Genomic DNA, 27,626 nt, shown 5'->3' with positions numbered 1-27,626 from the left:
CACTAGTGAATACATGGGCTTTCCAGTAGCTGATCTACATCTAATTTTCTGAGGTACATATTATATCAAGGTTTTCACTGCTAAAGTAGAATTCTTTATCTCCCCACCTCCCTAAAGTACACAAACATTTATTTATATAGCTTGGCTTTTTCTACTATTTTCTCATAGTGACCAATCAACTGACTAAAAGATTATTTCATCTATTTGTTAAAACCGTAGTTTTGATTTTTTTTTAATACTACCCTAAAGGTTCTAGATTTGAAATAAGCAAGGGTATATCTGAGATAATTTTAAAAGATTATACGTTACCTCATTGTAAGGTGAAAAAATAAACTGGAAGATGATCAATAGTCCAATTAGAGTGGGTTGGCAGTCATAAAAACCAAATGCAGCAAAAAGTTCCTTTCGACCAATTAATACAGCAAATAAGAAAAAACACAGGAAAGAATTCATCTAGAAAGGAGGACATAAAAATCAAGTTATTTCTAGGCTGATTTCACTGTGCCATAATACTATAAAAGTGATTGGTGTGGTTTTAAGAATGGTGTTAGTGTGATTACAGCAAAAGTTATTTAGACATTTTTATAGTTTCCCTTTTATTCTCAAAAGGAAAATAAAATTTTCCCCAAATGTTTAAAACTGCATAGTTTTCTTTAGGGGTAGATTTGAGTTGAGCCTCTTATAATATTGTTGACTGAAGTAGTTAACAGTAATTGAATACTGTTGACTGAAGTAGTTAACAGTAATTGAAATACTTTCTCTCTCTACAAAGTTAAAGGGCTAGAATGGATTCTGGTGTTGAGACCACAATCAGACACAAGGCTCCTAACCGACCTTAGTGTGGAGGCTCCAAAGCAAGAGGTTTCCCTGGAGTTCTCTATAGGACTATAGGAACTGTACTGAGGAGTTGAAGGTCAGAGGGAAAAAAAAAAGAAAATCAAATACCTGTACCAAAATACAACCTTTTGTAGTAAAGGTAGAAAATAAATATTCTTTTCTCTTAGCAGATCAGTGATCTGGAAGCCACACATACCCTATTTAAGTGCGCTGCTCCAAAGCATTTACCAGATGACTCGAGAAGCTGCCACTTAGAGTGGGGCTGACAACGGGAGGAAGTGCGCCAGTCAGCCCAGGATGAAGTGTAAGCAGATTTGCCACTTACCCCTTACAACTCTGTGGATCCATGATAAGCGCCAACAGAAAACTCCTAGAGAAGATGCCCACACTTAACAGTCTATGTCCTTTGAAAAATTATTTCTAGGTTGCTGTTGGCCCTATAGAGATAGAATTCCTGGCCATGGGACACTTGTGGAGCTGCTTAGCTGAGAACTGATTTGCCCAGAGGTATCTATCATCAGCCAAAAGTGTTCTACACAGGCATGCAAATGAAGCAAGTCAGGAAGCAAAAGTTAAAGAGCAGGTGTTCATACTCTAGGATGCCAACACCTACCACTTTTACATTCCTCAACCAATCCTTACTTATGAGTTCCCTTATATCATTTAATTTAGAAGGAAGAAAAAAACTGGAGCCTACTGTACAAATAACGATACAATATACTGGTATCAGCACAAAGTGGACTGCTGTGGCATCGCAGTGTCTCTCAGGGTGGGTGGTCTTGAAAAGAAGTAGCAAAGGGAAATTTCTCAGTGAGGGGAACTTTTAAGTAGTATATCTCACTGTCCAGGCAATCTAATTCAGGACCTGAACTGAGGATACACACATACACACACACACACACACACACACACATTAATTGGTAGTGGGCAAATAATGGTTTGGCTGGATGATCAGGGATTTGGAACAAAATTAGAAAACAGTTAACAAAGAGATTTGGGGAAAAGGTATATTGAAAACTTCCAAAATTAGCCCAGACTATGATATTTTGACTTTATATGAATGTTCAACAAAGAGTCCTAGAGGTAGGGAGGCTGTTGATGGTCAAGAGCAGAAACCTACTCTATAAGCCAACCCCCACTTCTTCAAGCCATTCTAGGACTTGATCACGGAGCTCAAGAGAGAAAAGGAGTCAATACACTAGTCAACAACACAGATCTTCCCCCATTGGCTCCTGCCAGGTGCTCTATCTGTTGGAAGATGCAATTGGCACCAGCATTGACAAGGTATCACACCTCAGGGACCAGCCTACCTCCTGTGGTAAACTGATTCCACTGGACACTTTGCTTCATGGAAGGGTTAGTGATTTTCCTTATTAGACTGAATACTTACTTTGAACTTAGGTTTGGATTTATTTAATTTCTTACTCATTGCCATGTATCCATATAACATGGCTTCAAGCTACAGAACTCATTTTATTACCTAAAAACAAACAGCAATAGGAATGTGTCCCCAGGGGCTCAAGTCTTTCCATATAATTCATCCCCCAGAACTGGGTAACCTTTCAGAAAGGTAGAGACCCACTTAAGACATTAAGGCTATAGATGCTCAAAACCAGGAAAGGAGGTTTAGTACTATTTTACCCAGGACTTGAGAACCTGTTTATTGGTTTAAAGGTATTAATATTCAGAGGAGAAACGCTATTGAAATTGTTTTCTTCTTTTTACTTTTTCTATAATTTTCAATGAATACAAATTACTTTAACATGAGAAAAAGTTTCATAAAAAGCATTTTTGGGGCTGGAGTTGTAGCTCAGTGGTAGAGTGCTTGCCTAGCAGGTGTTAGGCACTGGACTCAATCCTCAGAATCACATAAAAATAAATAAATAAAATAAAGGTATTTTTAAAAAAGCATCTTAATGTCCAACTTATCTAGACTTGCTTCTTCTCATTTTTACAGCTCTTAAATCTGAGCAATTCTGGAGGTGATAATGATGGTGACAACAATACGTATTTATAAATACTTACCATGTTTCAGGTACTATTCCATGCTCTTTATACATATATACATTTAATTCTTAACCAGTTCTATGAAGTATTATCATTCAATGAAGGTATGGAGGCAGAGAGAAATTAAGGAAATTGCCTGAGGTCACATAAGTAGTTAAATCTAGGAGCTTTGATGGAAAGCCAGGGATCCTGGCTATGAAGTCTGTCTTACTCGTTCTACTATATGACTTCTTGTGCCTTGACCTCTTGACTCTTATACTATAAAAAAAAAACATTGTCACACCAAACTTACCTGGCTAATAATGATATTTTTGACTGTGTGTCCCAACTTCCAATGCCCCAATTCATGGCCTAATACAGCAAGCACCTCCTCATTTTTACATCCTTGTTTTTTATTCTGAATCAAAAAATAAAAAGATAATAAATTATAAACAACCTTCAAAACATTTGAACCTTTTAACCCAGTAATCTTCCTTCATAGAGTCTCACTTAAAGAAACAATCAGGGACACAGTGGCACACACCTGTTATCCCAGAGACTGGGAACACTGAGAGGAGAATCTCAAGTTCAAGGCCAGCCTCAGTAACTTAGTGAGGTCCTAAGCAACTTAGCAAGAACCTGTCGCAAAAATGAAAAATAAAAAAAGGGCTGAGATGTAGCTCAATGGTAAAATACTCCTGGATTAAATTTGCAGTGCAAACAAATAAAAAACCCAAACCAGGAGCTGGGGTTGTAGGTCAGCAGTAGAATGCTCACCCAGCATGTGCAAGGCTTTGGGTTCAATCTTCAGCACCACATAAAAATAAAAAAATAAAATAAAGGTACTGTGTCCAACTAAAAAAAACAAACAAACTAAACACAGTGGAAACAAGCAGGAGCCTGAGATGTAGCTCAGTAGTACAGCACTTGCCTAGCATTGATTCATAAGGCCCTGGGTTATCCCCAGCACTGAAAGAAAGAAACAATCAGACTTCTGTGCAAAACAGTTCATTTGCTAAACAAAACATTCCCTGAATCACAGCTCTAGTGAGACACTGGGTTAAGCACTGAAGATAGAATCCAAACAAAACAGATATTCTCTAATTTTACTTAATCTACAGTAATTTAGATTAGGGGAGAGAAAAACTGGAAAACTAAATCAGTAAGATAATATTTAAGTAAATCATAATAGTCATGACAGCTAATGATAATCCCATTAGAAATTGTTTTCAAAGTTTACATTCTGACATGAGAAATTGCTCAAGACAAATACAATTAAATAACAGATATATATATACACAAACACACACACACATATATATATATAAATTAGAAATATTTTCAAAGATTAGGTTCTGACGTGAAAATGGTGTATTGGTTGAAGAAATCAGGAAACAAAGTACAGCAAAATATTAGCAGTAGTTATTTCTTTTTTTTTTTTGGTACCGGGGATTAAACTCAGGGGTACTCAACAACTGAGCCACATCAATAGCCCATTTTTTGAATTTTATTTAGAGACAGGGTCGCACTGAGTTGCTTAGCACCCCACTTTTTGCTGAGGCTGGCTTTGAACTCATGGTCCTCCTGCTTCAGCCTCCTGAGCTGCTGGGATTACAGGTCTACCACTGTACCCAGCAAGTGATTTTTTTTTTTTTAATTTAAAAAATTTTTAGTTTTAAAAAGATATAAAACCATGGTGATGTGGGGGAAGTGGGTAGAAAGGAAAACAGCAACAATATTTAGAAGGCAGGAAAACAGATGGACAAATGATAACTGACTAAAGGGACCAAAGAAAGCTGACTCATAAGCCAGCAGTGGAAAAAATGGAGAACCAATTCTGATTTATACTGCTGAATCTTCAAAAGTCTTGGGGAAAAACAACACCAGGTACCTCTGGAACTGCGGGGAAGAGGAGCTGGCAAGAAGTCTTGGTAAGAGCTGTTTTGAGAAATGAGTAAAGCTCCAGATTCCCTCTCCAACTCTGTATCAATAGGCAAGTGCTTCTCCCTCATCAGGGTAGAAGCCTGAAAGTTTAATCTTTCTAGAAAGGGCAAAAGAAGAGACCCTTTCAATTGCAGTTCAAAATGGCTGAGGGTCAGGTACACTAGCAACATGCCATGTGTCTGTTCACATCTACTATTATGCAGGCAGAACACTGAGGACTCCCCTTCTCTCACGCCAGTCCTCTCTGCACACTCAGCTCCCAGCACAGATCCTCCAGGCAAAAGACTGAAGAATATCTACTGTGAATTCTGATCATCCCACAGAACAGAACTAACAATTTGAACACCAGTATTTGCCCACCAAATTTCACTTAGGACACCTTATAGTGAAACTCAAAAATGATAAGCATCACCTACAGGGACAGAAATTACAATCTGGTTTTTAGTCTCATTTTCTAACTAAGAAGCATATAACCAACAACAAGCAGATATATGAGATAGGCTATTAAGATGGAAGATCAAATCCAGGGGGGAAAAAAAAGGAATAAACAGAATTTATGTAAGGAGAAAGTTTAAAAAGATAGATACTGCACCCAGGGGAAAAAAAACAGAGAATGCTAAAACAATGGGAAATTCTTACAAATCAAAGCTTAAAAGAAAGATTGGAAGATAAGAAATCATCCAAAAAGTACAAAAAGAGATTAAGAAATATAAAACAAGAAAGAAAAGACAGGAAAATTCACTCAAATAACGGGAGCTCTGAAAAGAGAGAACTGAAAAAAGGAGGAAAAGAAATCAACAAAATAATTCCAGGAAGTTGCTAGAACCAAAGATCTTGATTTCCAGGTTAAAGAGGGGCAATGCATATACCCAACATGATGGATTAAAATCAACAGAAAGTGCTCACTTTGGCAGCACATATACTAAAATTGGAACGATACCGAGAAGATTAGCATGGCCCCTGCGCAAGGATGACATGCAAATTCGTGAAGCGTTCCATATTTAAAATAAAAAATAAATAAATAAAACAAAATCAACAGAAAGGGTCCAACAATATTCTAGAGGAAGAAAATGCAAGTGACATACTCAGGATCAGTAATAGAGTGGCTTTAGATAATGAATCAGCAATGCTGGAATCAAGCAGGCAATGGAACAATGCCTTCACAATCCTGAAGGAAAAGTATTTCCAATGTAGAAATGTATAATCCAGTTAAAGCAGCAAGCAAGTATGACAAAAAAAATGAAGCCATTCTGAGGCACAAATCCAAAAACTTTACCAACTATGCAACCTGTCTCTACCAAAATGAGGGAGTCAAGTACACAAAGCCAGGCATTAGAGAACACAAGAGATCAGCACAGGAAAGAAGTGAAGGAAAGAACAATACCAGACACAGAGGGTACTCCAACCTGATTTGAACCAGGTGACTCAAAGACAGTCTGTGAGGACTTCCATCATCAAGCTCCATCACTGTACCAGCTTTTTCATGAAATCAAACTGGTATAGGATGTAGGCACCAAGAGAAGAAAATAAATCAACACGGGTTCCAACCTAGAAACAAGGATGACCAAGGGAGTCTAACACAGAGATGTACAGCAGGACTTCAGAGAAGAAATGGCAGAGATCTCTCTTAGGGTGTTTTGAGGGATAAGGGGAACTAAAAGTAAAACTGGATGCAACTAACCTTGGAGAAAATTATCCTGAGAAACACTGGAAGCTATGAGAACAATTAACCAAAAGATAGAAAAACTTTAAGCACATATAAAAGTTAAATATTAACCAGGATGGAAAAAAGGTTAGGTATGCTCAGTAGTGAATAATAATTGCATAGGTACAATAATGTAAATACTGAATATTGATAAAAACTAGAATTGTAATAATTATATTGGAAGAATTGGGGGAAGGCAAAATAGATGTTAGGACAAGAGAGATAAATCCTCATTTATCATAATAGAAAGTCAATAGTGACAACAGTCAATAACATACATATATCACTCAGACATAGAAATGGGTAAATGAAGCCTGGTACAGTGGATTGCACACCAGCAATTTTAGCTATTTGGAAGGCTGAGGCAGGAGGATCACAAGATTGAGGCCAGATTGAGCAATTTAGCAAGACTCTGCCTCAAAATGAAAAGGGCTGGGGATATAGCTCAGTGGTATGGTGGGTTACAAAAGAAAAAAAGAAAGAAAAGGAAAAAAAGAAATGTGCAAATAAATGTCTAAAGCAACAACTAAAACTGAAATCTATGAGAGGGGACTTGGAGGAGGAACACAGGAAAGAAAGGAACATAAAACTGCTAAATTTCATAAGCTTTTTTTGTGTTTTGAAATTTTAAGCAATAAGCTTGCATTATTTTAATAAGGTAAAAACTAATATTAAAATTTATGAAAAAAAATTATTGAAGCTCTGCTTCTCTCAATTTCATGTAACTTTGCAAATCTATATAAAAAGACAATCACGTCTGTATGTATGTGCACACACACACATACATTTATCTTTTTTAGCACATATATAAGATTTTTAAAAATAAAAACAAAAGTTACTAACATTTATTAAACAGTAACCATATACCAAGCCTGTGTACTGCATACTTATCTTATTATATATCACAACCACTATACAAGATACATACTCTTGTTATTCCCACTTATATCTCACAGATGAAAAAAAAAAATCTAGCCAGAGAAAATAACTATTTTGATTATAACTGTACAGCCAAAAAGTGGAAAATTTGGGATTTGAAGCCAAGTAGTCTGATGCCAGAGGCTTATATTTTCAACTTTTTTGGGAGATTGAACTTAGAGGCACTCAAACACTGAGTCACATTCCCAGCCCTATTTTGTATTTTATTTAGAGACAGTGTCTCACTGAATTGCTTTTTGCTGAGGCTGACTTTAAACTTGTGATCTTTCTGCCTCAACTTCCCGAGTTGCTGGGATTACAGGCATGTACCACCTTGCCTGGCTATGTTTTCAACTTCTACACAAAATATGAAGTCAAAGGTAAATTATTCATCGTGCATCAGTCAGAAAAAAATAAACAATTTTAGTGGCACATATGTAAATGTTTGGAAATTATTACTGAACTAAAAAACAAATGATAGAGCATATAACTGATGAAGTATAATGTTTATAAAACCTAATAATGACTTTGAAGGCTGAGGCAGGAGGATTGCAAGTTCAAGGCCACTTAAGGAGGCCCTAAGCAACCTAGTGAGAATGTATCTCAAAAAAAATAACAAGGGCTAAGGATGTGGCTCAGTGGTTAACTCAGCACCTCTGGATTCAATTTCCAGTACTCTCCCCAGAACAAACAAACAAACAAAAATCTGGGTGGGGTAAAAATGGGAGTTCATAATCTGCTTGAATCAAATGTATGAAATATGATATGTCAAGAGCTTTGTAATGTTTTGAACAACTAATAATAATAAAAAAAAAATCAAAAAAAAAAATCTGGGGATGTATAGCTCAGTGTTAAAGTGTCCTTAGGTTCAATCACCAGGTAACATGGTCCTTAGGTTTCTGTTCATACCAGTCAACTGCTTTCCAGTGTGAATTTTGAGTTCTTTTACAAAACAACCAATTGTCTATTAGATAGTTTTCCATTAGGCAGTTGTCTTTTGGTCTGATATTGGATTTAAAAAGCTATTTAGAACAGTGTGGAAGTCACATTCAAAGCTTTTCTTCACTAATTTACAAAAAAGAACAGAAATAAGTATGACCCATTTTTTATTTTTCCATAGTACTTTCCTTTTTATAAAACTCATATGCTGCCTCATTTAAGGCAACATTAAGCTGGGTAAGAAGGCAAGTATTATCTTCACTGTAGAAATGAAGAAAAGGAGGCTGAGAAATGAAAACATCTTACTGGATAAAGCCTACCTCTCTGGAGTATGTGTCCTTTTTATTACATTTATCAGCTGGGACTTCAACATAACCCTAACACTTGCTTTCTTGTACAAAAGCAGTTTTCATATATTTTTAATTGTTCCTCTTATTGCTTTTGAGACACATTGTTCCAATTATTCCATTTGTCTTGTGAAAGGTAAAAAAAAATTTTTTTTTTTTTTAAAGAGAGAGTGAGAGAGAGTATTTTATTATTTATTTTTTAGTTTTTGGTGGACACAACATCTTTGTTTGTATGTGGTGCTGAGGATCGAACCCGGGCCACACGCATGCCAGGGGAGCGCGCTACTGCTTGAGCCCCATCCCCAGCCCCGTGAAAGGTAAAATTCCAGAGAGTAAGTTTCATAGATATCTTTTAAAATGTAGGCATTTATCAAAATGTTAATAGAAATTATCTCTAAAAGGAAATATTTTAGATAACATTAGTTTTCTTTAAAACTTCTGTTAAAAATAAAATGCTTGGGCTGGGGATGTAGTTCGGTGATAGAGTATTTGCCTAGCATGTGTGAAGTGCTGGCTTCCATTCCAAGAATGAATCAATCTCTCTCTCTCTCTCTCTCTCTCACACACACACACACACACCAAAAAAAAAACTTTATCTTCTCTAATCATTCAGGTTTAAAACTGTCATTGTATCCCTTTCCACTTAGGAAGGGGACTGTCCATATTGTATCCCCCTTACACAGTAGGCCATAAGTAGCAGGTGCTGAATAAATCAGTTTCCTAAACTTTTGCCACATTTGTGTATTCTCCACCTATTTACTTAATCTCTCCTTAAACCAATTCCCTTTATAAAACTTAGCAGTATTATTCATGAAATTATGATCTCGACATGCTAATTTCATCTCTTCCTTGTGTACATTAATAAATACATAACTATTCAAATTTATATTATTGGTAAACTTCCTAAAACCATCTCATCAGTGTTACTCACAATGGAAAGCAATATAGTTAATGATCGAGTCAATTTTTGACCCTTTTCACTCCCCTAATATCAATCACAAGTATTTTAAATCCATCCTTTATTATGATTCTTGCACTTTTTCTGACTTTGAATTCTAGCGTAGAACCTTATTATTTCATGCTTATCCTGATGCAGTAGGCCCTAAAAGTCTCCCTGCCTCTGAAAAAAAGAAATCTTTGCTTTCTCTTATGTGCTATCACCAAATTTTAATCTTCCTAAAACAAGCATTGGCTTCTACCCAAATCAATCTTACTTTCCAGGTCACAGGAAACAACCACTTGATGTATTGACCATTCTATAAACTAGCCTTGGTCTACCTTTCTATCTCCATCTATACAAATCCATTAATCATTAGTTTCAGAACAGCAGTTAGGTGTTTTATCTCTACAGCTTTCTTTGCTCCTTACCTTGAAAAGCCTCATCCCCAAATTAAAATTCGGTCTCCTTCACATATCCTCTTTCTCAGAAACCTGTTTGACCACTGGAATTTGCATTCTTACCTGGCTATCTAAAAGTCACACTCTTTCAGCCATTCATGATATTTATCACACATTGCCTTATAGTCTATTTCTCTCCCCTGTTATAATTAGGGTGAGACTACATCTAATGTATATTGTCAGGTAACTTGAGGACAGATGTTAAAACATTTACAGTTAAGGGCTGGGGATATGGCTCAAGCGGTAGCGCGCTCGCCTGGCATGCGTGAGGCCTGGGTTCGATCCTCAGCACCACATACAAACAAAGATGTTGTGTCTGCCGATAACTAAAAAATAAATGTTAAAATTCTCTCTCTCTCTCTCTCTCTCTCTCTTCCTCTCTCACTCTCTCTTTAAAAAAATAAATAAATAAAACATTTACAGTTAAATCAATGAAATAAAGCAGCCTCTTCAAGAAGCCAGCAAAAGAAGTCAAATTCCATTCAACACACTTCAAACAACCCCACAGCAAATAAAACTGTGCTTGCAGACATTAAAGGTCTAATAGGCTGGGTATGGTGCATGCCTGAAATCCCAGTGACTCAGGAGGCTGAGACAGGAGGATTTCAAGTTTGAGGCCAGCCTCTGCAACTTAGAAAAATCCCATCTTAAAAGAGAAAGGAAAAAAAAAGGCCAGGGATGTAACTCGGTGGTAAAGTGCCCCTGGGTTCAATTCCCAGTACCACAAATAAATACATAAAATAAAGGTCTGTTTTTTCATTGCACTGCTTATGATCACTGAACACTAGCTAATGTCTAGGTTTAAGTATGATGTAATCATCCCCTGCATGTGGATGCCTCTTAAGCAATTGATATGCTGGACATGCATGATTCTTCTCTCTCTCTTTTTCATTTGTAGTTGTAGATGAACAGAATACCTTTGTTTTATTTATTTTTATGTGGTGCTAAGGATCGAACCCAGTGCCTCACATATGCTAGGAAAGCACTCTGCCACTGAGCTATAGCCTCAGCCCTGAACCTGCATGATTCTTTAGTGTTGTTACTGAGTACCCTTTCTGGACTTCAATTTTCCTACTCATAAAATGACCTGAAGATCTCTTCCCTGCTTAAAATCATATGATACTAGGTCAGACCAAAGTGGCTTTTATTCTAATATCCTAAAAAACAAACATAATCAAAGATATTAACCCTCTAACAATGCTATCTAATCCTTTCACAGAATTTTGTTTCATCTACATATTTATAACAGGCTAGGCACATAACTAAGTCTTGACAGTTTGTTTGTTTGTTTGTTTGTTTTTGCAGTATTAAGGATGAACCCAAGAGTGTTCTACCTTTAAGCTACAAGCCAACACTTAATTTTACTATTTTACTTTGATACAGGGTCTTGAGAAGTTGCCCAGGCAGGTTGAACCTGAGATCCTCCTGTCTCCCAAATCACTGGAATTACAGGTGTGCATCATTACACCTGGCTACTAGGTCACCGATTTAGGGTCAAAGCAGATGCTCAAGTGATAATATTTTTTGGTAGTAAAAATGTATACCAATCTTATGTTTTTTTTGGGGGGGGGGTACTGGGGATTAAACTCAGGGGCACTCGACCACTGAGCCACATTGCCAGCCCTATTTTGTATTTATTTAGAGTCAAGGTCACACTGAACTGCGCATCGCTAATTAGCTGAGTCTGGCTTTGAACTCATGATCCTCAGCCTCCTAAAATGCATCACCATGCCAAGCTTTTTCATAGTTACAACCCTAAGTTAAGTATCTTTAGTTCAGTATGTCCCAACCATGCCGTATGAGTACAACTTTTTCACATAGTTACAACCCTAAAAGTTAAGTAGTTCTTTAGTTCAGTATGTCCCAATCTTGCATCCTGACTCCAACCCCAGGGATATTTGTTGATTTTTCAGAAACATTTTTGGTTTTTATAACTTGGGGGGACATGAGGATCTGTCACTAGTCTATGGAGAGAAGCCATTGATGTTGTTGAATGTCCTACAATGCATATGACACCTTCCACAAAAAAAAAAAAAAATTATCTGACACAAAATGTCAGTAGTGCCAAGGTTGAGAGAAATCCTGTTGGTCTTCCGGTTAAGAAATCAGACTCAGAGGTATTAACTTACTTGCCCAGATTTACATAGTTGGTAAGGAAATAGGGATCTAAAATCATCTCTGAACACCAAAGCCAGGGGCACATTCAATTACACATCAAAATACTTGGGACTGCTTCTGATGAAATTTGTATTACTTCTTATCATTGTCCCTTTTCCTCCTTTAGTGTTGGTAAATTTTATGAGTCAGCATCAGGGGACCTCATTGAGGAAAAAGATCCAGAAGCAACTTTCTCAGGTCAGATTTAAGAAATCTTTTCTCTTTTGTTCCCTAGAATCCAAGCTCCCCAGTAGCAACACAACACTGTGGTGTGCTTATGTGACCATGTCCCCTTTAGATTATAAGCTTTTGAAAGTCTGCCTCTTTGCTTTTGTACTCCTAATGAGAAGCAAAATAACTTTAGTACACAGTACACGTTTCATAAATACATGTTAAACAATGAAACTGGCTAAATTATGTAATGTAATCAAGGACACACATCTACTAAAAGCAGAAACAGTATTCAAATTGTCTCTGGGGTGCCAAAGCGTATAACTGCTGTCTCAATGAACCTAAAAATTAGATGTTTACCTTCTCTTTATCTTCCCTGTGGAAATTCTTTAATTGTAAATAGTAGAGTGTCAAAACTATCTGATGTTCTTGAAGAAGCCATATACATATATTTATGATCTATAAAATATAAAAGCCTGCAAGGTAGTTAGCATATAATTATAGTAGTAATCTCTCCCAAATACCAGAACTATAAAAGAGCCATAGTATTTTTTTATTTGGTAGTCTCCTTGAATCCAACACTCACTGCATAGAAACTGTTGTCATTTTGAGTTGTCAAGGCACTGTGTATACAAACTAAGGCACGGTCTCTTAGGAAAGTAAGAACTCTTACTTTAACTTTAGCTTTTATTTCTTCACTGTCCCCTTCTCCATCATTGCGGGGTTCCATGCCAGACTCCTCCTGGATGTCTTTGTTTAGTACAGAGTACTCTTCTAGTAGAGTGTCAAACAAAACTATTCGCTTGTTCTTGAAGAAGCCATAAAAATAAGCATTGCTGTGGGAAGAGCGTTTAGATCCTGAGGAAAAGACAGTTCAAAGCATGGAATATAATTAAAAAGTTTGGGGTCCATTGGAGAGACTCCTACAAAACTGAACTACTAAAAAGGACATATCATTTTCAAATTGTTTAACACCTGAAGAATTGTATCAATGAAAATCACCACCAGCAGTGGACTGTTTCCCTGCATTCCTCACACAAATATTTATATTCATCACAGTTTTATAAGTAAAATAATTCTAAATATCCAACAGTTGTGGAATGATTAATGATGGTAAAGCTATGAAATGGTATTTTTAAGTAGCCAGAAAAAAATTACACTTTCAAAGAATTTTAACAAGAAACACCTAACCAATGTATTATGAAGTATACAAAACTTAAGATTCCAATATTGTCAAGAAAAAATATGTAAATGAAAAGCATAAACAATAAAAAGCATTAAAAAAAAGCTTATGAAGAAATGTACTAAAATAATGAAGGGTTTATCACTAGCTTCCAGAATTATGGATTTTTGTTTCCTCTTTTTTTACTTTTTTCTTTTCTAAATCTTTTAAAATAGAACACTTGCTTCCATAATTATTTTTACAAATACTACAAGAAAGGGATGGGGGTATAGCTCAGCTGGTAGAAGGCCTGCCTTGCATGCACAAAGCCCTAGGTTCAATTCCCAGCACTGCAAAAACAACAACAGCAGCAGCAAAGACTACAAGAAAACATACCTAAATTCTTTTTTTTTTTTTTTTTGGTACTGGGAATTGAACTCAGGAGCACTCAACCACTGAGCCACATCCTCAGCCTTATTTTGTATTTTATTTAGAGACAGGATCTCACTGAGCTACTTAGCGTCTCACTTTTGCTGAGGCTGACTTGGAACTTGCAATCCTCCTGCCTCAGCCTCCCAAACTGCTGAGATTATAGGCATGCACCACCATACCGGCCATACCTAAATTTTTAACAGTAACTAATAACAACTAAACTATGTCAATTTTTAGTTTCTTTTTTATGTATTCTTTAATTTGCAAATATTCTTCAATGTGCCATGAGTATAGTAGATAAGAGTTATAGACTTTAGGCTCAATCCTAGCTCTGTCATATAAATTTAGTAAACTTTCTTTAAGCTTTAGTTTCCTGTTTATGAAGTGAGATTAATATCTACCTCATGAAATAGTCGTCATCGTCTTTTTTTTTTTTTTTTGTGGTACTGGGGATTGAATTCAGGGCTACTTTAGCACTGAATTCCCAGTCCTGGCCCTTTTAATTCTGCATTTTGAGGGAGGGTCTTGCTAAGTTCCTGAAGCTGGCCTCAAACTTGTGATTCTCCTGCCTCAAGTCTCCCAAGTCACTGGGATTATATTTGTGTACCACCAAGCCTGGCTATTTTTATTTGTATTTTATTGAGGTCCTGGGGATGGAACCTGGGTTCTTGCACATGCTAGATAACCACTTTGCCACTGAGCTACATCACTAGCCACATCCCTTTTCCTAAATTTTATTTTGAGACAGGGTCTTGCCAAGTTGACCAAACTGGCCTCAAACTTGAGATCCTCCTGTCTCAACCTCCCAAATATATGGAATTACAGGTGTGCACCATAGCACCTTACATGCCTTCCTTTAAAAGAAGATATAAGAGATCTCTTAAATAGAAAATGTGGATTTTGAAACTATTCAATATTTCTAATGTAAATTATTTGACAGTATGTTTAGAATATAATAAAGCTTTGATAAATGGTAGTATTTATTTATTTACTTATTGTATTTTATGTCACTTTTTGGTTTGGTAGCCTGAATGTTAAGAGTCAAACATATAGTCCAATTTTGTCAATAATATAGGAAATCAGGCCCTAAAAAACTGTGTTACTATTCTGAAGTCTCATACTTCTAATGCAACAATTTCCTAACTGCTCTCTCCGTGTCCACTCTTTCTCTTCCTACAATGTATTCTCCTTACAGCAGCCCAACATAGTTTGATTGCTTTTCCCATTGAACTTAAAATAAACTCTAAACTCTTTACCTTGACTACAAAGATTTATGTGGTCTGACTCTTGCCTAAGTCTCAGAGGTTACCTGATAATACTGTCCTATTTTGCTGTAGCCACACTGGACGTTTTCATGGTGCCTAAAAAAGGCAAGCTTGAGAAGGTCTTCCCATTGCTCAGTGTGAATGGTCCCTACCTTTAGGTCTCAGCTTAATAGGCACTTGCTCAGCAAGGTCTTCTCCAATCCAAAATATCTACAGTTATCCTTCATCACATGATACTAACTTAATTCTCTGCACAGCATTTGCTTCTTTTTTTGGTTACTGAGGCTTGAACCCAGGGGTGTTAAATCCCAGCCCTTTTTATTTGAGACAGGGTCTTGCTAAGTTGCTTAGTGTCTTGCTAAATTGCTGAGTCTGACCTCAAACTTATGATTCTCCTGCTTCAGTCTACTGAATTGTGGGGATTACAGGAATGTGTCACCATGCATGGCTATCTGATATTTTTTTTAAGAGTAGGATTCTCAGTTTTTCACTATAATATCCCTACCAGACTAATAAGTCTTTAATGTGACAATATTCATTCATTCAAAATATTTTGAGGAAGGTTACTATTGTTAACAACAATAAAAAACATGCAGTTGATAAGGAAACTACTATTTGGCAAAAGTTAAGTTGCTCAAAGTCACACAGGAAATTCACAATATAGCTAGAATTCAAAACTAAGCCTACTGATTCCACAGCCTGACTTCAAAAATGCAATTGCTGTCCTACTCAAACCTTGATTTTCAATAAAGTCCCAACTTATATCATAACCCTTCAGAAAGCCTTCCATATTTCATCTAAAATAGAAATACTATTGATGTGATATCTATATATCTACATATCACATTTTATTGATTACCTTTACTGTTATATTATTTATTATTTATACCTATTATTTTATATTACCTGCTCACAACTTAAGGGATCAGCAACTTAGGGATCACTTCAGTAAAAGCTCCTTAGAAATTGTTCTACTATAGTGATTAATGTGTTACTGGTTGAATATTACCTAAAAATGTAGTGATTCTGGAGGCTAAAGAAGTACAAATTGGTTTATTCTACTACTATTTCCTCACAGAATCTTAAAACTGTTCTAATGTGTCCTTAGTGAACTGTAAGCCTCAGAAGCCACTAAATGTCTGAGACTTTTACACTTTTCTAGTTGTTATTAAATTCATTCTTTTCAGTTGCATCCATCTTTGTTCTCTCCTTCTGCAACTGCTTCTCAGTTTCTACGCCTTTACCTAACATAACTACTTCTCACTAGTGACATTTCTGTTTATAGCAAGCATCAGAAAACTATGGCTTACAGACCAAATCCAACCTGCAGTATTTTTATGAATTTTTTCTAGAATACAGCCATGTTTTTGTGCTTATGCATTGTCTATGGCTGCTTTTACACTGTAATGACAGAGATGAATAGTTGCAACAGAGACCATGTAACCTACAAAACCTTAAATATTTACTATCTAGCTTTTTCCAGAAAATATTTGCCAAACTGTAGTGAAAACACAACTAAAACCCAGAGGGGTGAGGCTCTAAGATCCCATAGCTGATAAGTTACAGAAGCAAAATCAGTTATATTCATTTAAATGGATTTTTTTCTTTTTTTTTGTACCAGGGATTGAACTCAGGGGCACTTGACCACTGAGCCACATCCCAAGCCCTATTTTGTATTTTATTTAGAGACAAGATCTCACTGAGTTGCTTAGTGCCTCACTGCTGCTAAGGTGGGCTTTGAACTTTTTTTCTTTCTTTCTTTCTTTCTTTCTTTTAAATTAGTTGTACAAAACATTACAAAGCTCTTGACATATCATATTTCATACATTTGATTCAAGTGGGTTATGGACTCCCATTTTTACCCCGTATACAGAATGCAGAATCACATCGGTTACATATCCATGTTTTTACATACTGCCATACTAGTGTCTGTTGTGTTCTGTTGCTTTTCCTATCCTCTACTATCCCCCCCTCCCCTCCCTTCCCCTCTCCTCCCATCTTCTCTCTCTACCCCATCTACTGTAATTCATTTCTCTCTCTTGTTTTTGTTTTTTTTCCCCTTTCCCCTCACTTCCTCTTATATGTAATTTTGTATAACAATGAGGGTCTCCTTCCATTTCCATGCAATTTCCCTTCTCTCTCCCTTTCCCTCCCACCTCTTGCTCTGTTTAATGGTAATCTTCTTCTCATGCTCTTCCTCCCTGCTCTGTTCTGAGTTGCCCTCCTTATATCAAAGAAGATATTTGACATTTGTTTTTTAGGGATTAGCTAGCTTCACTTAGCATAATCTGCTCTAATATCATCCATTTCCCTGCAAATGCCATGATTTTGTCATTTTTTAGTGCTGAGTAATTCTCCATTGTGTATAAAGGGCTTTGAACTTTCGATCTTCCTGCCTCAGCCTCCAAGCTACAGCCATATCACAACCACGCCCAGCTCATTTAAAAGGAATTTAATTTATAGATTATGAAAATCATGATATCACACAAAACAGTTTTTCTTTCCATCTTTGTAGGCTTCCTTGAGACTTTAGTAGTCTTATACAAGCAAATGGCTTAACTCTCAAAGGCAATCATCAGAAAAGCAGAGTATAACTAACCTGAGTTACCCAAAGGTACTTATAGTTTAGGTAATCCACAGATTAAACAGAGTCCTCCAGAATACTGGAGGAAACAAAACAAATGTTTTATTTTACAGCTTTACTATTGTTTACTATTGTTTTACAGTTTTACTATTGCTAAATGGAATTGACTATAAAAGAGTCCAACTCAATTACTTAAAGGAGCTAAGTAGATAAGACAATAAATCAGTCTAATATACAACATACCAGAAAGTAAAAAAGGCCTCAAAGATTAGAAACAATACTATAAAGCTCACCAAACACAGCTGCAGTCAGGAGCAGGATTTGGCATCAAAACCCCAGTTTTTATCCCTGGACTATGTCATTAATTCTTAAAAATCTTTAAAAATCTTAAATAATAAATTAAAACAAACAAATAATAAAAGCTGGTTCATTCTTTCATTAAAATTTAGGAACAGAGTACTCAAAACAAAACACTTGAATAAACCCTTACCCTCAGGTAGCCTTACCTTCAACAACATACACCTTAGTCAAAGGAAAGTCAATATTCTTTGCCATTACTTCAATTTCTTGTTTAAGCTTTCCCTCAGGCAGAGGTGTGAATTTGTCAAATAAGGGGGCAATATAATCAGCATAGATTGTGACAAGAACCTGAAAATAGGTCAGAATAACTCATGAATATGTTCTTAAAGAAAAACTATTCATTATTATATAGATTCAATTATATTGAAACAATTACATCCATCCCAAACTTAAGAATGGAAACACTCTAGTATTCCCAGATTCAAATAGTCCCAAACAGTAATAGCTTAATATTTGTTTCATTGGAATTAAATCAAAGTAGTAGTCTTATAATATAGTATATCTGTCAATTTTATTTAAGAAGATAATGCTACTTACCATGACTAACATTTGGGTGGTAGTAAATAGACCTGTCAAAACTATTTTAGTGATTGCTGGAACATCATAAGCCAATTATAACAAGTAATTCTCCCTTTCAGAGTAATCAAGATACACCTGAAGTCTTTGCTAAACAAACATCACAAGAGACTGTATATTGTTACCAGATCTGTTACTTGTTTGGTTTTTCTGCTAAAATCAACTACCCACAATTCATAATTGTCTATTAGGGTTAAAACAGTATCTGTTTAGGCATTTCCGGAGTATTTCCTCTGTTGTATTTCCTCTTAGTTCAGTTTGCCATAGGTATCTATAAATCTGCTTTGCACCCATTTGCTGATACTGATCCCACCAGTGGGAAGTAAAGCAATGAACATTATGTAATTCAGATTAAAATAAACATCATCATCAGCGAAGTTGAAAAACTAATAGATGATATTTTCTGGGGGCTGTGAACAAGCAATTTGATTGTGTCGTATTTGTGCTGTGAAGCAATTTAGCATATGGGAAAGAAAGAAAAGATAATGAGGGGGTAAGAACTGAGAACAAGGGAAGGAGAAAGAAGAGAGGAAAGGAGAGGAGGTGGCAATGGGAGAAGAGAAGAATGGATAAAACGAAGAAGGGAAAGGGAACAGGGAAGAAGGAGCAAAGAAGGGAGAGGAGAAGCAAAGAAGGAAAATGAGAAGAGGGGCAAAAAAAAAAAGTGAAGGCAGAAGAAAGCCATATTAAGTGTATGCTTTCTTTCTCCTGTCCCTCTTAAATCTCTCTTCAAAACAGTCTTGCTTATTTTAAGGTCCTGGGGTTCAGTCAAAAGTCATTAAATTATCACATTCAGTCATCCATTCTGGTGGCAACTCACGAATGCACAACCCAGAATTGCCTGGTAACTGGATCATTAAAAGTGATCAATAACTAGCTTTTAGGATCTGTAAGAGTCAGCGTAAAAAGAAGAAAATGTATAGTCTACCAACTTTTTCATTTATATACCCAAAAGCAAAAATCAAGGAAAATTGTTTTTGCAAGCATTCTTCCACTAAGCTCCACTCCCAGCCCTTCTTATTTTGAGACAGGTTCTCATTAAGTTGCCCAGGCTGGCCTCAAACTTGTGATCCTCCTGCCTCAACCTCCCAAGTGGATGGGATTACGGGGATGTACTACTGTGCCTGCCCAGAGGGAAATTTATAGGAGCACCTATATATATTTCATCTTCTTCTTAAGAACTGTTAACATGCTAGTAAATACTATATCACAGTGATATCATGAAGGAACTTTTGTAAAAGAAAATTAAGTATTTTACTCACCAGAGAAACAACTAATGTGAAGAGCCAGGCATATATAAAAAAATAGTCACCTCCAATTTTAATAATGTAAAGCAGAAGTGAAGACACAGGCAATAAAATACACTGAGTCACAATAAATTTCTTGATTGCATCTTTCATAAAAAACTCCAAAGTCTAAAAAGAGAAAATACCACCACTAGAAACTGAGAAACTTTTTGCTTTTTTAAATAGCCAGCAAGTGAATACAAAGGATACATTACTAGAGCAATTTTCAAAATTAACATGCAGTGAGACTGTATTATATGACTGACACTAGGCAGCCTAAGATAATAAGTAAATCTTCTGCATTTTACAGTATAAGATAAATTCACTTAAATGTTACTAGTTGAAAAACACTAAACATTAGTGTTCAAAAAATTTATAAGAAGACTTTTTTTTCATAATTTTTTTGTAGTTATAGATGAACAGAATGACTTTATTTTATTTGTATATGGTGCTCGAACCTAATGCTTCACACATGCTAGGCAAGTGCTCGGCCACTCAGCTACAGCCCCAGCCCCATAACAAGACTTAAAACATTTTTTTTTTAGTTGTCAATGGACCTTTACTTTATTTATGTATATGAGGTGCTGAGAATTGAACCCAGTGCCTCACAAGCACTCTACCACTAGACAAACATTCTACCACTGAGCTAAAACTCCAGCCCCGATATTTGAGACTTTATTTTAAATTATGATCTTTATCATACAATTAATTCATTCTCTAAAGTAGCAAATTATGTTAAAATTATTACCAGCACTAAACAAAAGCACAGAACATTTTCACGTTAAAAAAATCCTGTATTTTTTATTATACCTGATGGTTGAAACCATGTTTTTCTTCTATCACAAATGTATTATAAAGACTCCATGGCAAACCAGTCAATGCACTGAAAAGTGTAGCCAACAGCAGAAACACCAAGGATTGAGTGATCTAGGCACAGGAAAAAAATAATGGCAGTTTTTAATAATATAATATAATTCGTCCTCCTCACCCCACCTGACTTGGTAGTGGGGACTGAATCCAGGGGCATTACCACTGAACTACATTCCCAGTCCTTTTTTACAATTATTATTTAGAGACAGGATCTCACTAAATTGCTAAGACTAGTTTTGAACTTGGATCCTCCTGCCTCAGCCTCCAGAGTAGCTGGGAATGCAGTTAATGTAATTCATTCTTCAAATAAACTACTAGGGAGCAAATCAACAAATATTTGCTGAGTACTCATTCTATGCCAAAGCAATGTGCTTGATCCTAAGGTTAATACACAAACTGAAATATCACCCTTGTCCTCAGAAAAAGTTTAATTCAAGGGAAGGAGTAAAAGAACAAAACAATTACTCTTCTATTACACAGGCACTATACCAAAGTAATCTTAAATCATATAGATAAAGTGGTTTAAAAAATTCATAAAGAGACCACAACACATGCTGATGAATTCAAGAAAGGCTTACAAAGTTAATGAGGCTTGAGATACCTTTCTGGAGAGAAAGAAATTATTGGGACAGGAAAGAAGAGAGAGGAGGAGGAATTTCAAGCAATTTGCAAAAGTATGGAGAGAGAAAGTAACACCCAGTGTGTGGAAGATGACAAGATGACAGGTCTGGTTGGGATCAGGAAGGGAAACTTAAAATGGAGACTTAAAAAATCTGGACTAGGGTAAAAAGGGTAGGGTAAACCCAGTATGGAGATTCCTGGGAAAGCTGGGAATGGAACCACCATTTGACCCAGCTATTGTCCTTCTCAGACTATTCCCTGAAGACCTTAAAAGAGTGTACTACAGGGATACTGCCACATCGATGTTCATAGCAGCACAATTCACAATAGCTAGACTGTGGAACCAACCCCGATGCCCCTCAATAGATGAATGGATAAAAAAAAATGTGGCATTTATACACAATGGAGTACTACGCAACACTAAAAAATGACAAAATCATGGAATTTGCAGGGAAATGGATGGCATTAGAGCAGATTATGCTAAGTGAAGCTAGCCAATCCCTAAAAAACAAATGCCAAATGTCTTCTTTAATATAATGAGAGCAACCAAGAACAGAGCAGGGAGGAAGAGCAGGAGGAAAAGATTAACATTAAATAGAGTCATGAGGTGGGAGGGAAAGGGAGAGAAAAGGGAAATTGCATGGAAATGGAAGGAGACCCTCATTGTTATACAAAATTACATATAAGAGGTTGTGAGGGGAATGGGAAAAAAAATAAAGAGAGAAATGAATTGCAGTAGATGGGGTAGAGAGAGAAGATGGGAGGGGAGGGGAGGGGGGATAGTAGAGGATAGGAAAGGTAGCAGAATACAACAGTTACTATTATGGCATTATGTAAAAATGTAACCGATGTGATTCTGCAATCTTTGTAATGTTTTGAATAACCAATAAAAAAAAAAATCTGGACTAGGGTAAAAAGGGTAGGGTAAACCCAGTTTTTCACAAAAAAAAAAAGACAAAATGCAAAAACTTACCCTCAATAATTACTTTTCTTTTTTCTTTCTTTTTTTTTTTTTTTTTGTACCAGGGATTGAACCTAGGGGCACTTTACCACTGAGCTATATCCTCTTTATTTTTTATTTTGAGACTGTCACACGTAGGTGCCCAGGCTGGCCTTGAACTTACGATTCTCTTGCCTCGGCTTCCTGAGTTGCTGGGATTATAGGCACTTCTGGCTGGTTAAATTTATTGTACATCTAAAGATTTTCATAATCTGAACTCAAATTCCATTACTCCTCTTTATGAATGGTTTACTCCTAACATTCACAAAAGTTGATAAAGGAAGTGTGATAGAAAGATACCCTGGGGAAATGTGAAGAGTATACAACCAGCAGCTTTTCTCAGAAGATTTCTTTTCTTTTTTTTAATAGTTTTTTAGTTGTCAATAGCCCTTTATTTTATATGTGGTGCTGAGAATCAAGCTTGGGACCTCATACATGCAAGGGAAGTGCTCTACCACTGAGCCACAATCCCAGCCCTTCTCAGATTTCTAAACCAACCCAGAAAAGAAAAAATATCCTAGGACAGGATACTCCCATGCAGTGGGGGAAAAGGGTTTTAACCCATTGCTTCTCAAAGGCAACAAGATCTGGCTCTATTCCTGTCAGTGAACACCTCAAGGCCATGGGACACAGAACATTTAAAAGTCCTATAACATGAAGGGGAATGACTCAGACCAACCCATCTTTAGTAATGGCAAAATGCACCCCTTTTTTGAAGATAAACCAACTCATTTCACCTCAAATTCATGTTACAGTAAAAGAGCTCCAAAGCATTCAAAGTCCATTATTTGCTGAGAAGGGTGAGGTCATATCTCACTGTCCACAAATAAGGACACTGATTATGAGACCCTTGTTGGTAGTTTGGAAAAGCAGAAATTTTTGCCAAAACACATACTGCCTATACCTAGGATAAGCTGAGATCAACCTCCTTTTCTTCTTCTCTTCTTTAGAAATTCAAGTTTGTTTGGTTTTTTTTTTTTTAAGAGAGAGTGAGAGACAGAGAGAGAGAATTTTTAATATTTATTTTTTAGTTATCGGCGGACACAACATCTTTGTTTGTATGTGGTGCTGAGGATTGAACCCTGGCCGCATGCATGACAGGCGAGCACGCTACTGCTTGAGCCACATCCTCTGCCCCTCTTCTTCTTTTTAATGTAGAAAATGATTTTAAAAAAATGCATGCTCATTGCTGAATTTTTTTGAACTAAACAAAAATTAAAATTGGGGCTAGGGATATAGTTCAGCTGGAAGAGTGCTTGACTTGCCTCACATGCACAAGGCCCTGGGTTCAATCCCCAGCACCAAAAAAAAAAAAAAAAAAATTAAAATTATCAAATTCTCCTCAAAGAAAACCACTTTTGACATTTTGGTATATACTATATGAAAAATATATTTCAGACTTTTTAGAGATGTAGAATATGCTCACAAAGATGTATGTACAAGGATGCACACCACTATAATTTTAAAAAATTGGAAAAAAAAACAAATTTATCTGAATATTCATCACTAGGATACCAGTTGTATAAAAAAAAATCTACATGAATATGAGTATCTGAGTATGGTGATACACACCTGTAATTCCAGTGACCTGGAGGCTGAGGCAAAAGGATTGCCAAGTTTGAGGTCAGCCTCAACAACCTAGTAAGACCTGTCTCAAAATGAAAAATAAAAAGAACTAGGGGGTGGGGCTAGGGTTATGGCTCAGTGGTACAGCACTTGCCTCCCATATGTGAGGTACTGGGTTAGATCCTCAGCACCACATAAAAATAAACAAAAAAAAGGTACTGTGTCCATCTACAATTAAAAAAAAACAAAAAAACAGAACTGGGAATGGGCTCAGTGATAAAGGGTCTCTGGGTTCAATCCCCAGTATCAAAAAAGAAAAAGAAAAAAATAAATAAGCATCTATATGGATATTCACATGCATGCTTTTATTTACTTATGTTGTTTCATATTCTGACTTTGCCATTCAGCAATAAATTATATGAAGTAATAGAGCCATCACATTTTACCCTTTTAGACTGGCAAAAATAAAAAATCATGTATATACTAAATGTTAGCAAGGATCCACGAAAAGACTATTTTAATGCTTCATACACCATGGAAGACTATAAACCAAAAAAGTTGTTTTAGAAGGGAATCTGGCAGCAGCTATCTAAATTCTAATTGCATATAACCTTTGATTAAGTTGCTTCCATAAATACTCATACAAAATGCATAAAGATTTAGATAACAGATGTGCACTGTAGCATTATATGTAATAAGGAAAATCTGAAACCAACCAATAGATGAGTAAATAAATACATGATACATGCACATAATGAACGTAGACAACTCTTGCTTCACATAATAGTCTAAAAGCATAAAAATGACTATGGAAACTCAATCTTTATATTTTAATGATCAATGTAAAAATTATGATCTTCCTATCATCTTTAAAAATTTTGGTTATCATAATAAAAACTGTTACTACCATCTCTAAATGTACAAGAAAACGTTTTAAAAATAAAATTTGTTAGTATCCTGTTATTTCAAATATTGGAAACACTGAGGTTTTTTAAAACTTTCTTTTTAAAAACTTAAGAGTAATTTGGTTGGGGGTGGGCGCATGCTTGTAATACCAACAGCTAGGTAGGCTGAGGCAGGAGGACTGCAAGTTTAAAGCCAGCCTCAGCAAAGGCAAGGCACTAAGCAACTCATTGAGACTCTGTCTTTAAATAAAATACAAAATAGGGCTGTGGATGTGGCTCAGTGGTTGAGTGCCTCTGAGTTAAATCCCCAGTACCCAAAAAAATAAAATAAAGCAAACCATCACAAATAATTTATGAAACAAGGCAGAGAACGTGTAAGCAAATTTTCATACCACATGGCAAATCAAACTCCCAAACTTGTGCAGACAAAGAGATTGCATAGGAAAGAGAGGTCTTAAAGAGTCTGATTGCCTCAGAAAAGGTATTCAGAAAAGGGACACAGAATGAGCTGAATTAAAACCCAGTATACCTACACATACAGGAGATTCAGGATTTCAAATACACAATCAGGAAGGAAGTAACATCTGGCAATTTTCAAGTAGAAGTCAGGAAGCAGTGCTGTAGTATCTATTATAGATGGAGAGTCTCAGGTTTAACACTTTACCCAATAACTAGATTTCTTAGAAAAGTGGATGGTCATCTCAAGCAGCTCAAACTTTCTGTCTTATCTGCTAAATGTTTAGGACCCAAACATGCTTAGTATAGGTTCAACAAATTCATGCTTCTTTTTTCATTGCACAGAGTTGTTCCTAAGAAGCACAGAGTACATTTTCCAGCTCCCTTGCATCTGAGTAGACTAAATGACAGGTTCAGCAATGAAATGTGATGGCAAAAGCCAGGCATGATTTGGGAGTGAGGGAAAATAAGAAGATGGTAATCTCTCCACTATCTCTAGGACACTGGATGAAAAGTGACTGGACCCTAGTTTACCCATGGAATAAAGTCATCTACAAACTAAAAATACACCTGGCTTTTACATGAATGAGAAAAAAACTATTGTGATAAGCCACTGAAATCTGGGGGTTTGTTACAGTCTCCAGTATCATCCTAATACAGGGGCAGACAAGGATTGTGCAACCAGTAGGAGCCAAAATGTTAACTTTTTTAGTATGAGTTTGCAAGCATAAGAAAGGATTTTGACAAATATATGCTAATGAATCACATACCTCATATTCTGGTCCAAAGCCAGCATAACCACAGAATCGTCCAGAAAGTCTCCAGAGGTAAGGGATTCCTCCGAAGAGAAGAATAAGCTACAAAACAAAGCATACTTTGATTACATCTCAGCAGTACTCGAAACTATCATGTAACATAAGAGCATTTATAAAGAAAAAAGGATAAAATAATTACAGAAGAAAAAACACCTACTTCATTTAGAATAAAATATGCGTTTTAACAAACTGGGCTGGGATTGCGGCTCAGTGGCAGAGTGCTTGCCTCACATGTGTGAGGCACTGGGTTCAATCCTCAGCACCACATAAAAATAAACAAATAAATATTTAGGAAAAAAAAAGAATAGAAACCACTGGCTGGGGCTGGGGATGTGTCTCAAGCGGTAGCGCGCTTGTCTGGCATGCGTGCGGCCCAGGTTCGATCCTCAGTACCACATACCAACAAAGATATTGTGTCTGCCCATAACTAAAAAAATAAATATGGTTCATGCCATTGTGACTAACTTCAGTGTCAGTACTGATACAGAAGTAGAAAGTCAAGTCAATTTACCAAATCATGGGATAGAATGGGATATCTTTGCCTTCTTCGGGTCAGCAAAAGGTGAATCCTGAGGTAGGGGTCAGGGATTCATAAGAGCAGGCCCTTTTATCAGTACCTTCCTTGTCTTGGGAGATTTAGTGAACACAGACATTCACCAAATCACCAGAACATCAGGAACAAGGAAACAGCTCAGAAGTTGAAAAGAATGCATGCTTAAGAAACTTGACTTTTGGAGATAGGGGTTCAGATCAGTGGTAGAGGTCTTGTCTGGCACCCATGAGGGGGTTCAATCCCCAGCAACACATACACAGACACCAAAAAAAACCCCAAAAATAAAACAATAACTCTACTTCTCACAACAGATGCTAAATCTCTGGACCTCATTTTGTCAAAAGGCATCAATTTATTTTTTCTCTGGACAGGACCCCTGAAATGCAATGATTAATTACATGCCTTGCTTAAAAGCACAATATTTCGGGGCTGGGGTTGTGGCTCAGTAGTAGAGTGTTCGCCGCCTAGCATGCTCGCGGCACTGGGTTCGATCCTCAGTACCACATAAATGTAAAATAAAGATAGATACTGTATCCACCTAAAACTAAAAAATAAATATTAAAAAAAAAAGCAGCACAATATTTCTATTAATTCAGACATGGTTTCTCGTGGTTTGAGGGTTATTTTGTTTTTTTGTGCTATGGATTAAATCCGGGGTCTTGTACATCCTAAGCATGGGCTCTACCATAACTGAGCTATAACCAAGGCATGGTTTGAGAGATTTAGGCACTATCATATTTCATGGATATCTTTTCGATATGCTTTCCATTTTT

The 27,626-nt window shown here is 36.4% G+C and overlaps 1 protein-coding gene and 1 non-coding gene across 3 annotated transcripts in view; one reads left to right on the top strand and one right to left on the bottom strand.

Annotated features, from left to right (window-relative positions):
• Zmpste24 (zinc metallopeptidase STE24) overlaps positions 1-27,626 on the bottom strand; it is a 42,638-nt gene that overhangs the window by 4,487 nt on the left and 10,525 nt on the right. For both annotated transcript variants that reach the window (XM_078026020.1, XM_005317865.4), the window contains exons 3-9: positions 26,256-26,342; positions 20,878-20,994; positions 20,044-20,196; positions 18,352-18,493; positions 13,076-13,260; positions 3,137-3,241; positions 310-453 (exon numbers count right to left, since the gene is read on the bottom strand). In XM_078026020.1, the coding sequence (XP_077882146.1) occupies positions 310-453; positions 3,137-3,241; positions 13,076-13,260; positions 18,352-18,493; positions 20,044-20,196; positions 20,878-20,994; positions 26,256-26,342 (933 nt within the window). The remainder of the gene's footprint in view (positions 1-309; positions 454-3,136; positions 3,242-13,075; positions 13,261-18,351; positions 18,494-20,043; positions 20,197-20,877; positions 20,995-26,255; positions 26,343-27,626) is intronic.
• On the top strand, positions 5,666-5,772 carry LOC120891121 (U6 spliceosomal RNA). Its single transcript, XR_005735540.1, has one exon. It is a non-coding gene; the product is annotated as a U6 spliceosomal RNA (small nuclear RNA).

Source organism: Ictidomys tridecemlineatus, chromosome 11 (assembly GCF_052094955.1).
Source record: "Ictidomys tridecemlineatus isolate mIctTri1 chromosome 11, mIctTri1.hap1, whole genome shotgun sequence".
Classification (NCBI taxonomy): Eukaryota; Metazoa; Chordata; class Mammalia; order Rodentia; family Sciuridae; genus Ictidomys; species Ictidomys tridecemlineatus.
The sequence above is the reverse complement of the archived record's forward strand: the minus strand, read 5'-3'. Positions and strand labels throughout refer to the sequence as shown.